Here is a 13,210-nt window from a genome sequence, read left to right on the forward strand (position 1 = left end):
ATTACTTACCCCTATGTGAGCTGAAAGACCTGACTGCAAAAAAATGAAGAGTAGAAATTACCCATCAGAATAGCACTAATGGGTATCTACAAATGTACTGTTTCATATAACTTATTCTGGGTTGGCTCCTATATCTACTTTAAGCTTTATTCAATATTATGAGCATGGTTATTTTCATTTCTATGTTGAACACCACATAATAGGATCATGGATGGCTGGATTAGAAAAAATATCCTTGACTCATATTTAAATATGAATTTGGGGATACCTTTTCATTTGAGAATCATCTAAAATTCTTTCCTACACGGAAATAAATTATTTCAACAAAAGGATATAAATACATCAAAGCTCTTGACATTATTACATGTGTTTTTTAATATTCCCTACTGCAAGCTGCAGAGTAAGTCAATTTTTCTTGAAAGGATAGTTCTAGCAGGTGGTTCCCATTTAGTTGTACAGCAACATTGAAATTCTAAGTACAAGGCATTTCAACAGTTACAGGAAAATACAGGGCCATTCTTAAGCAGCTGGATTTTAGGTGGAGGAACGGAGTCCAGAGAATTAAGCAGAGGGTAGGAGAAGTTAATCAATATTTATCCTTAACTTTTCCAGTGCCTAAAATTTTGAATGTTCAGTCATACATTAACAATATTACAGCCTCAATGTTGTATTCTTTGAACAATTAAATAAATGGCAATGCCAGCATCACTTCCTCCCAACCCATCCATAATGTCTAATAATAGGGTTATCATGACTGACTATAAATCTGTGACTTCCCATTATATTTAAATACCAAACAACATACACACAAGATACTAGTCTCATTTACAGCTTCTATTGATGTGAGCTGATATGGACAGAGTCTATGGCCTATTATTTTTTCATATTGGAAACGAAATAATTGAACCAGTAAGGCCTTTGGTGAATACAGTTTTATATCAGAAGAAAACAAATGCTCTTATATGTGGTAACATTAATTTTGTGTATATATAAAAACAATTCCAAAATTAGCACATTTTCAGCAGTTATTTATTTTGGTAGAAATGAATTTTTGACCAGTTCTTATGTGTATCCTAATTATAGTTCTTTTGGCCAAATATCAAAATATTATTTAAGAGTAAAATTGATCAATTATACAAGAAACAAATAAGACACTTTTTCATGCAAATCTATTCATTGCAGCGACAATTTACTTAACAGATTTGCAATGAGCATGGTGGTTAGGCTATCAGTTAGTTTAATTAGTAGTTAGTAAATACATGGTATATTATGTTAGATATACCTAATAACTAGTTGTTGTTAGTATATAAAATTAGAAGAACACATTTGAGTGATTTTATTATTGCTCTTGTTAGTGTAGTTTTTTGTTTTGTGATGCCTCTTTGAGGTAGATAGCTTTTCATTCTAAGTCGAAGGCTTTTTATACCATTTTGCTGTAATTAACAGTGTTTACCTTATCAAGGCCAGTGACCCTCTGAAGAACTGTGTCCCCAAATGTGTTGGGGATGGCAGAGACTACAGGTGGTGGTGGAGGTGGTTTCGGTGCAGCAGGTCGGTTGGTAATTGAACTAGCAATTGCGGGGTTTGTACCACTGTTTCCTGTGGTTGGACTTAGAAGTCCAACAGATTTACCAGTGTTGCCATTTGAAACACCTCCAATCACTGCTGTGTCCACACTACTCATCCTATGATGATGTCGCTGGTGAGGAAGAGTTCCTTGACTTCGGTTGCGCCGGCGAGATGGGCGGTTAGGCTGTCCAGGGGATCTGAAATGGAAATATAGTTAATATTAGGAGTAAGTGGCCGGCCAACATTTCAAACTTGGCAGGTGCATTAATGGTAAACAAAAGTTACAGACACATTGTGTACAGCACACATTATGGATATCATCATACATTTAATCTGTGCTAGTAGGGAATAATCAATCTAAAACAAAGTGTGTGGGTAATCAATTGGAAAGGTTATGAGTTTCATCACTACTTTGGATAGGATAATGGTGAAGAAATTTAGATGGGAAAAATTAATGATATTACATGATAGGGTAATATGAACAAATACATAAACAAGGATACATGGAGATGATATTTTCAAGAAAATCATGTGAACTCCTCAAATTGTTTTAGCGTGGTGATAGTTTGCCACGCTTCCAATAGATAACAATTGATTATGTTCAACTCACCCAGCTCCTCTATCATCATCGCCCCCTCCTTCTTCTCTGTCATTTTCATCATCATCCACATCGTCTTCAAGGCCTCGTAGACAGTCATCATCAATGTCCTCATCCCCATCACCAGATGATAAAACCACTTCAGTGTATGCCAAAGGGAACCATCCACTTCTCCTTGTCCTCAGGTTCTCCCCAAACTGCCAGCCCTTGTTGCGTTCACCCATCAGGGAAATGAGGTCTCCTTCTAAGAAGCTCAGCTGGTTTTCTCCACTAGATAGGTATGCATAAAGAGCTCTGGCAACTTGACCTCCACCACTGCTGTCAACAGTCACATCTTCCTCTGTTCTACTCCTTAGTCCTACACTGACTCTCCTGCCTGTTCCACCATGTACTTCTGGGACAGCCATTGATTTAGGACGAGCTGGAGGAGTATCAGGTTCTAAAATGTTTAGTTAACTCGTAGTTAGAATTACATATACAGGCACTATATTTATTGATTGAGTCATTGATGAGAGATGATTTATAAAATATTTTGTCACCATAGTTAAATTCAATCTGTTCACAAAAATAATTTTATGCTAATAAGCATTATTTACTTTGGGAACATTCGATGAATTTTTTAATCCAGATCCAATAACAAGTTTTTAAAATGAGATCAATTTAAATATATATAGTATTTTTCAAACACCATATCCAAGATTAAAAATGACTCCTATATTTAAATTCATGGTCTTTAATCAATTGCTGATACTGCTACTTGTCAAAAGTTCATAATATTAATTTCTGATGAGCTATTGTTTTTTTAGATGTAATATATATTGAAAAAGGGTATAGCTAGCCTGCAAATATACCAAATTTTGGGGAAAACAGTGAATGAAATTATAATAAACTCTCCATTATCATGCCTAAAAATTTATGTTAGAGTGAATGTGACTCAACTGGTATACATTTGCAAGATGATCAATGACAACACAAAGAAACGTAGTGATTTCTTTCATGGGAGATTGTCAATTATGAAGGCTTGAAAGTTACACTTATGAGCAATAAATCGAATTAAATTAAAAATATAAGAAAAACTTTTATTGGAGCTCATAAGCTGTTTTTGCATCAGATACATTAGTGTTTTCATATTTCCAGGAAGAATTTAGATCTTACCATGCACCAATGAATGGGTGGATGCTGTTAGATTGTACTCAGACTTTGCTCGAGACAGCGATCCGAGCAGTGTCGGCCTGCTTCCACTGAGTTCCATTCCAGTCACCCCCACAGTGCTGCCTCTGTTTCGAGCTCCACTTTCATTTGTACCAGCCACCTCATTCATGGACCGAAGCTCTAAGCATGATGCATCCATGGACTTTGTCTTGCGTAGCTGAGATGTCAGCGATAGTCTGTCTGCATCCACATTTGACCCACTTTTCCCTCTACTGGGCTGAGAGTAGATATCATCTTCATCATCTTCCTGCCAGAAGTTGACTTGCTGTGGAAGGTTAAAAAGGGTTCGGGCTCACAGTTACTGAAAGTGCCTTCTTCATCACACATTTATAACAGGCAAAAGATGTGCACTTCCTATTAGTAAAACATATAGGACATAGAAAATTAGACCTGAGTTCTTCATTTTTCTTTGTAGGCTATTAAGAGTAATGATCTTAAAACAATGACAAAGTTTGAAAAGATCAATTAATCAATATATACTATATATTTACCATAAGTTAAAATCTCCATGTATCAAGCATGGAGATTACAAGTTGTTAAATTTAGATGCATTGTTGAGGAGAGACATATTGGGTCTCTCCATGAAAGAGCTCTAGTCTTTCTAAACTTCCTTGGTGTGAATTTAAATACCATGACTAGAACTTTCTTCCAATTTAAATTAATTGCAGTATTTATTACACATTATCCAGGAAGAGTAAGAGAACATAATTAAATATTTTACTACATAAGAAACTCACAGAAAGGCGATTTGCGAACATGGTGTCAACTGCTTCTGGTAAAAATTCACGTGTACGAGCAACTTCCTGCCAGTCATCTAGGTGGCGTTGAAAGAGAGCATGGCCTTGACCATGATATGCTAAGTAGTGCTTGGCGAGAGAACATTGGCGTTCAAGAACAAAACCATATCGACGTCTCTCCTGTGTGATGGCCTATAAAAAAATGAGCTCATTACTAAATATTATCTTAATTTAAAATAACATCTAGTTGTCTAGGTTAATTCCAAAATAGTAGCTCATCTCTGGAAGAAATAACACTCTACTTTCCACTTATTCTACTATTATGAAAATAGCAAAGATTAACAAGTAAATTTAATGTTATAATCACATCTGATTATAATTGACCTTCATATGGATGAGGAAAACTCACTTCATCTTGCTATGAAAATACTCCATTTCAAAGGAGAAAACCTCCAAATAAATCCTTTATTGGAGGTTTACAGTTCTCAATATTTTAGTTTAAGATATCACTTATTTGCTACAGCTAAATGAATTTTAATAAGATTTTGTAGCAAAGTCATTCTGCTTGGAGATCAAAGTTATATATAACTGATCATGAGGATTGATTGATTACAATTTAAAAGAACCTCACAAATAGTCCATAAATTTTAATGAGATAACTCTCCTAGTCACTCAACAATTATTTTGGTGCAATGAAGTCATAATTTAAGTCATAATTCACTTAACTGCTGCTCAATGAAAAACTGGAATATGAATATCATGACAACACTGACCTGGAATAATCAGTTAATAAGGCTGAAATACTCTTCACTATTTTAGAGGCAGGATACATACAAAATAGGACTTGAATTATCATAGCTTACATGCTAGAGAAAAAATATAGGAAACCATTAAGGCTTGAGTAACAAACATGTTTCATCAAAGTCAGTTCTTCAAAAAAGGTCAATCAATTTTTAAAAATATCAAAGAAAACACCAATAAAAATAGACAAGAACTAAAAGTAAGAAATTTTTGGGTGTTTGAATTATGCCACTTGATATGCTTCAATTCATAAACAATGCAGAAAAAGTCATCACACTAAACATTTCCTTTTAAAGTCAAACCTATATCAACAAGCTATCATGCTAGGAACAAAACCCTGGCATTTGTGAAGATTCTGAATAAGTCATTTGCTCTAATTGATGCAAAAGTGTTTACATATGTCGTTTGAAGAATATTTTTGTTGGTTCTAGTCAATTCTGAAAAACTGGTGCCCAAATGGATTTGGCAATCTTTGGCAAACCTCATGGGTGCTACTATTTAATAATGCCATTTTTAAAAATACATTATAAGAGCCTGAGGCTCACCATAATGTCCTCTGCTAGGACTGGGAACAGTTTATCCATTTATTCCCTATGAATTGAAATGGCAGTGAATTTATAAATGACAACGTAAACCACCAGAGGAATTCAAGTGATGTATAAGTTTTAATGAAAGTCACTTGCATGCATGTACAGAAACTATATTCGTGACTGAAAAGATAACAAATGAAAAGCATGGAATAGACATGATGATGTATAGATATTCAGAATTTGAAAACTCGTCAAATAAAAGTTTCATTATTACTTTAACTATTAGTACTAGAGAGATATTGAATTGATAGCAAAAAGATTAGATGTTACTTATCATACTCACAGTCTTAAGGCTTTGCTCACAAAATCCATCCAGTTTGGACTTCTCTTCTTCCATGATCTGCATGTTCTAGAAATGGTTAAATGCACTTTAAAACTCTGTAATTAATGTACGTATATAGTGATTGTCCAATAACTATCTTTGGCCAATTTACCAATATCAGATCTCTTTAAAATAAAAAAGGAATACAATAGGACTGAGAATGGTTACAAACGTGCCTAATGCTGAATTTTTTATTGCATGCTAATTCAAAGACTTGATGTGGTGCATATATATATGCTGCATCACTCCTTAATTCTTTGTTAATTATTATTACAAATAATAATTATTATTAAATTATTTCTGAGTGACCTGAAAATTATAAATATATGTCATTTGGGTTCAAATACTGCTTATACATGACTTATGTTGTGACTCAAAGTTTTTAGTTAACCAAGTATTAAAAAGAGTATTAGATGGTACCAATGACAAAAACATAATGAAAAATGCTAAAATATTCCAAACAAAAACTACTGTTAAATTATTGTTCTAACTTCTGTTTCTTGTGTAGTTTCTTGATTTTACCCATTAGCTTTAAGGAAATTTCCATTTTTAAAATTATCTCAATGTATTAAATAATTTATGTAGCAGGGTTATGATTGATGAATAGCAAAATAAAAATACTTTTGTAATTCAAATATGCCACATTTCAATCCAGAGGTCTTGAAACAACACAGTAAGATCCAGTTTTGAAAACTATTTTTTCAGCTCCAACAAATATTTGAATATTTCACCAAAGAAAATGAATGATTACCTTGAGTTCCTTATCCAAAGCAAGTCCTGTCTTGGCTGCAGCACTGCTGCTACTGCTGCTGCCTTTAGTTTTTTTCCTCTGCTTTTTCATTGTGGCAGCAGCCTTGCTGTAAGTCTCATGTCGCTGCTTGTGCTGTTGAAGAAACTTTTTCTGCTCTGACTAAAATATAAAGAAAGGAATGATGATGATACCTTAAAAGCCTAAATCATGCAACCTAAACCTTAAGATAGCCATTTATATTTTGTCTTGGACTGAACAACATGATTTGTTTCAATTATTTCCAAAGGAACTTTAGCTAAAGTCAGTATGATTCTTTTTTAAATGTAAAATTTAAATTTTCAATTTTATTCTCAACATCTGTAATTGTCATTTTTGGAAATTAGTAATAAGATATTATTTGTCTGACAAGACTCATCTGAAAGTAAATTATCTTGTAATCAAAAGAGGACATACATGCAATTTAGTATCTTTTAGATTAAGAAATTAATTGGGCTACCGTGCCATATGGCTTCCCTTTTTTATGGTTGACAGAATTGTATTTAATATAAATGGTTAAGCACATAAAAATATTTATAGCTAAGGTGTTTAATTTTCTTTGAGATTTTGAGAGGCAACTTATATGCAATGGGTATTATTTTAAAATAGGTAAGGCATTCATCTGCACGACTCTACCAAATAGTTCTCAATGTGATTATAAATGTATTTGATGTTTTCAGGCGTAGCTTTATGGAAATCCATTATAAGTAAAGTAAAAATACCAAAACTAGTTGTACCGAATACATATTTAGAGGAAAGATACATTGGTATTTTTACTTCAGTGACTCATTCTGATTATTCATGCTAATACATACCTGAACAACTTTTGTATCCTTCTCTAAATTTGTTTCCAAAGGAACCAGAAGATCAACGTAAAATGCCTTCAGCTGAAAAAGAGAAACGAATGATAAAATTATATGAGGCTATTATTGCTATTTATTCTAAATGCCAAATTATTATTATTATTATTATTATTAAAAATACACATGTGCTGATAGACATTGTCAGGTGGCACACAAGTCCCAAATAATTGCAAAAGATAATACATAAAACTAGACTTCAAAACACAAATCTCTTTAACAAAACAAGTGAATCCCCATCCCATTTACAACCATTAATCAGCAACAAAAAAAAAGATAAATTAAAAAAAAATTAAGCTATTACATATAATACCATACACCACACATCAATCAAATTATTACATATATGCCTTACATCTATTCTTAAAAGTATACACTCTGTTAGGAAAGGGCTCGAATATTTTTGCAGGTAAAGTGTTCCACTCAACAATTGTTCTATTTAGAAAAGAAAATTTTTTTTTATTTGTTCTCTGTGCCAAATATTTATTTATATACTGTTAAAAATTATTTTCATACTCTGCAGCAATCAAATATTCATTATTTTCTCTTCTACACCATCAATACGGAAAATAAGGCCCCATTCTGAAAGGGAAATGGTTAATGTACAGCAGTAATGGTTATGGCTTACTAGGATAACCACAGATTTGCACATTATTGCTAAATGTGCAACATATGGATTTTACCACAGTTCGGTTAACCAAATAAATTCCTTCGCCAAATTGGTACTCTTATTACTTAGGCCACTAAATATTTTTCCAAGGAATGATAATTATGCAATTAAATGTAAATACACATTTAAATGTATTGGATAAATATATCAATAAATTATAAGGTAGTGATTATGTGCAAGCAGATTAACCCCTCGGTCAGGCGTGGTCAACCCTTATTTCTGCGGACGTTATTATATTATGTATGAACGTTTTTTTAGGAAAGTGCATTTATATTTAGCCTCCCATCACGGAAGATATCTGCATTACTCAAGTTAAATAACGGCCGTGATTTACAGGGATTGCCTGAACTAGATTAATGCTATAATATTGGAATAAATTTTAAAAACTATAGCTTCCATGCAATTTTTCCTGGTTGATTAGAGCCATTCTTCTCATAAAGCTAGACAGTAGTCAATTTTCTAGAATAATTAATTCGCCCCTGCTTTCACTTCTATGTTTTGTGCCGCTATAAAATGAAAAAAAAATATTTAGGAATCACTATTATCATGACAATATTTTTAAAAGTTTAAGGAAAAAGTTTAACAGTCTTTTGTGAATTTGACATTGCAATGTGTCGGCTAATATGTGTTATGTTCGTTTCCTACCTTTCATTTTGCTGATTCATTTCTAGGTTTATCAATTTTTTGTAAACTAATTAAGTGGAAATGGTAGCCCAGGGATAGCAAGTCTGATTACGGAGCTAATTAAGACATCACACTGAAGGTTTTCTATATTCTCATAATGTAGCGGCAAAGAAGACAAACTCATTCCCACTTCTAAGAATAAAAATGAATGAAATGCATTAAGGATTCTAAATCACCCGAGCAGCAAGCTAACATTCAACATAAACACACGTAATCACAAACTAGGATGGAATTAAAGTGGACTTCTTTTGGTCCTACTTCCCGTGCGTTTGGCGGTACAAAATCCTAAAATAAAATAACACTGAGGCCAATAATGAAAGCCGATCTCACCCTTTGAAAATCGACCCCAGATCCACCACTGTCTGTACTTCGCAGTTAACGAAAAATGTGGTCAAATGACATAATAAAGCTAATGGTAATGAATAAAGAAGAATGTACAGTTCTAACAATGGACCAAATGCAGGGGATCAAAAAGCGATTCATGTTCAGCTATTATACGTACATTGAAGAAGTTGCGCAATCGAATAACATCAGTACAGAGTTTGTATACCCCGTGATATCTTGTTACTTTGGTAGCAATCAGGACTTGGAAATTAGGAATCACGGATGACGCTCAATAGTTGTCCGAGAGGATCATTTATACCACTTGGCATTAGAACCCTTGTAATACCGACATTTTACTGAATCGGAAAGGGTTAGGAATGGCCCTTCAATCCAGAAACTTACATGCTCACGAGTCAAACATATTACGTAAGCTAATTATCGCATGGAGTACGACAGCTGCACAGTTGAAAAAAATACTTCATTAAAGTTGACATTCATTTCCGCCCGGTTTGATAAACCTTTTAATAAGCTCTTTGAAGGCAGGGTGTTTGAGAGTTAAACAAAATTCCGAGATAAACAATACACTAAACCGATTGGAAAGGAAGCAGAGAGTCAAACAGAAGACCAGCGGTATACTATGACGTCGAAAACATGAGTAACAGATAAAATTTAGACGTTTTTTTCCTATTCCTTTCGGTCATGGAAATAGAATTCGAAGAGATCTTGGTAAATCCTCTCAAGGCCATGGAGCTCATCGAAAAATGTAGAGAATAGGATTTCATCTGGAAGGTTTGCTAAGGGACGCTGGGTTTCTTTATGGACCCTATGGAAGGTAAGTGGTTGGAGAAAGAAGGGGAAGGTGAATGAGCGGAGTGAGGGAAGAGGGTGGTATCTTATGATGAAGGAGAGAAATAAAGGGAGGTGAACGGAATCCTGATAATGGCCAATCGGAGGATCTGACCCTCTCGATTTCAGTCCGGTCTCCCGAAGAAAAGAAGGTCCAAGAGCGTGATGATGAAGATGGGTTCAATGGCTTATTTCCTTCGCTCCAAAATCCCGATGCAATCATTTGTGTGGAACTTCGGACCGTTTCTACCGTCTTGGTCGGTCCCAAAAGTCTCTTGCGTCAAAAATACGTCGGAAATTGGACGACGGAGCAGTCGGGTACTCATGGGGCGGAAAATGTCTTGCTAGAAGAGCGGCGGGTAAGGGAAAAACAAGACACCAAGATCTTGAATATCACATTTCAGATCACGTCCCAAAGAAGGGGGAGTCTCTCCAAATTTCTATTCAAAGTTTTGGCAATAGTTATTGGTCAACTATGGTGAGCTGATATAGAAATTTCGATGATAAAATGGTTCTCCAACTTCTTGAATATGCCATTTTTAAGAGATGGACTTTACCATCCATACATTTGCAGGAATTATATCCCGTCTGTGAAAACGACGAAATGGAAACTTCGGTAATTTATACCATTTTTTAAAAAGATTCATCCCTATACACAGAAAAATGTGACTGCGATAAATTAAAGGAGAGAGATTTTCCGTTGAGGACATGTCGGTCCGAGGCAAATGATCTCCGATGTGAAAATAATTTCGACGGGGAATATGCAGGGGTGAATTTTAATTGAAGAGGCGCGAGGTTAGTGGGGAAGCTAGCCTTTCCTTCCCACAATTGGCTTGGCGCTTGCCGGTCCTCTCATCTCTCCCCGCTTTTTCGGATCATCCGCTTCGAGAACCACGTAGCCTTCGACAGCGAAAATAGCGCGAAGCATATCTTCCGAGGGCGACTCGGGGGCGGGAAAAAGCAAAGAGCGCATGGAATGGGAATTAGAAGCGGTCGGACAATTACGCACATATAGAAAGATGGACGGGCTTTGGTGGCACCGTAGTCCGTCCTGCAACTGAAGAAATTCCTTGCAAGGGAATTGAGAGGAGGCACTTGTGGGGTGGGGGAGAGAGTGACTCTGGAAGCCGAGAAGGGAACTGGAAATGTTTTAGAGGCGGATCAAATTCACACCAATAATTTTGCATGAGTATGAGGTGTGATTGATCCATGGTTTTAAACCTTTGTTTTGAACTTGTTTTTATATTTCACTCTAAGGTCTGCTCGATCAATGAAGATCGAGGAAGAGGGAGGGAAAGGATAGGCTTGTTGGACGGAACAGAGGCAGAATGCATGCTGATTTGATGAGTTTATTGTATTGTGGATTCAGGCTGTTTTGGTGAGGCTAACAAATGAGGGGGTTTTGAATTTTTATCAATCCAATACCCACCTTAAGACGGTTGTTATCCCAAACAATAATATGTAATTATTGAGAACACTGAACCGTTCATGTACTCCAATCGTGCCAACTACGAAAAGAGGTTAGCATGAGGCCATTTTCTAAGCATTTACATTTATTTCTTCATAGTGCAACATATTTGATTAATGATGGCGTTATAAGAAGCTAATATACAGGTACCTGTATGAAATAAGTGAATTTCAGTACAGGGTCAGGAATTACATCATACGCCAACGAGCATAATGCATTTACGATTTCCGAATCTTGATGATAATGGCAAAATAAGAAAAAACAATCGTATTATTTACGCTATTTATGTCTCCTACTATAAAATGGACAAATGATCCAGTTTTAGAGGATGCCAGCATTTTTAATTAGGAGGTCTTCCGCTATCATAATATGTTATGCTTAAGGTTTATGTTATAAATCCGTAAAATAAAAATAAAATTTGATATATGCTCGTATTTTTTAGGCAGAGGGTTGACTTAAAGTAAAAATCTTGAGTAAAAAACCTCTACGCGAATCATACAGTTTCTAGGACTCAGCTTTTGGGATATTTTGGCCAACACGAACAAATATATTCATGTTGAATGAGACAATGGCAGGGCGTTTAGCGAAGCTGCAAGAATACAATAGAAGTAGGTTTATTCAGGGTAGTGGTGGAGGCGACAAAAAATCGGTGGAAGGAGGTTCTAAGAGACGTAAGGTGGTGACAGGAAAGAAAAAATGCGGGAAGCAGAAGCCGTGGAATTCTAAGAGTTGACCGAAGAAAGGGCTGGTGGGAAGGAGAAATGTGCTTTGTTTTCGATTAAGATGTGGAATCGACGATAAAGAGGGAAACAACATGAGGGAAGGAGGACAAAATTGCGGGGGACAACGAGGAGAGAGAATGCAGACACTGGGTCCGGAAAAGACGGAAGAGCGTCGGATGAAAAAAAGATGAGCTCACGTTTCGAGAAAGGGGAGGGTTGAGTTCTGCGAAGAGTTGCACAAATGTCGGAAAAAAAACGAAGAAAAACAAGAGGCATTGGAAGTATTGCCAACGGGATGGTCGCTTTGAGCTCGGTTCAGAATAAAAATTCATGGCGAGAAAATATGATCATAAATAGGCAAAACACGATGGAAAATATTTGCAGCCCACGAGACAAAAATATACATGTAATACGAGTACTCGTACTGACATTTATTGATTTAGTTTCGATACCCATTTTAATGGTAGGCTGGCAGAAACTATAAATAGCAATTTTTCATTTAAATAAATGTATTTCGCACATTCACTTGATGAAATTTCTAGTTTCCTTTTATAGAATCATAAATAAAACTTCCTTCGCGTAGATTCACTTCAGTTACTCGTGAATTTGACCATTTTCGGTATAAATCCAAGTGTTGATTTCAGATTTGATAATGAGAAGATAGTGAAGTGTCACGAAAGAAAATATGATGATCTGCAAAAGTGATAAGAGAACTACGGTTAAGAGCTATCGAAAACATTAACTTTACAATTTTGGAGCATTTATTAGACGATGTTATCATATTAACGCATTTGTGAGGATATATTTTTTTTACGATAAGAATGGGAAGTATCTAGTCAGTAACTTAATATAACGGAAAACGGGAGGGGGCTGGCAAAAGTGTGAAGACGAGGGAGTAGAGAAACAAAGCGGGCGTAATGGAATTTGGTGATGGCAAAGCGGAAGGATATGAATAAGGGAAAAAAGAAAGAGGAAGGCGGTGGAGAATAAGGCGCGGATTGGATTAGAACAGGGAGGAAG

At 35.4% G+C, this 13,210-nt stretch overlaps 1 protein-coding gene across 4 annotated transcripts in view; it reads right to left on the reverse strand.

The window, feature by feature from the left end:
• Positions 1 to 13,210, reverse strand: part of IRSp53 (Insulin receptor substrate 53 kDa) — a 769,646-nt gene that overhangs the window by 6,107 nt on the left and 750,329 nt on the right. For 2 of the 4 annotated variants that reach the window (XM_071587465.1, XM_071587462.1), the window contains exons 5-12: positions 7,432 to 7,503; positions 6,581 to 6,739; positions 5,791 to 5,856; positions 4,117 to 4,308; positions 3,323 to 3,644; positions 2,180 to 2,606; positions 1,454 to 1,766; positions 10 to 33 (exon numbers count right to left, since the gene is read on the reverse strand). In XM_071587465.1, the coding sequence (XP_071443566.1) occupies positions 10 to 33; positions 1,454 to 1,766; positions 2,180 to 2,606; positions 3,323 to 3,644; positions 4,117 to 4,308; positions 5,791 to 5,856; positions 6,581 to 6,739; positions 7,432 to 7,503 (1,575 nt within the window). The remainder of the gene's footprint in view (positions 1 to 9; positions 34 to 1,453; positions 1,767 to 2,179; positions 2,607 to 3,322; positions 3,645 to 4,116; positions 4,309 to 5,790; positions 5,857 to 6,580; positions 6,740 to 7,431; positions 7,504 to 13,210) is intronic. The other 2 variants (XM_071587463.1, XM_071587464.1) reach the window with 2 other exon arrangements.

This window comes from Hetaerina americana, unplaced genomic scaffold, assembly GCF_022747635.1.
Source record: "Hetaerina americana unplaced genomic scaffold, ioHetAmer1.1.p SCAF_3, whole genome shotgun sequence".
NCBI lineage: Eukaryota > Metazoa > Arthropoda > Insecta > Odonata > Calopterygidae > Hetaerina > Hetaerina americana.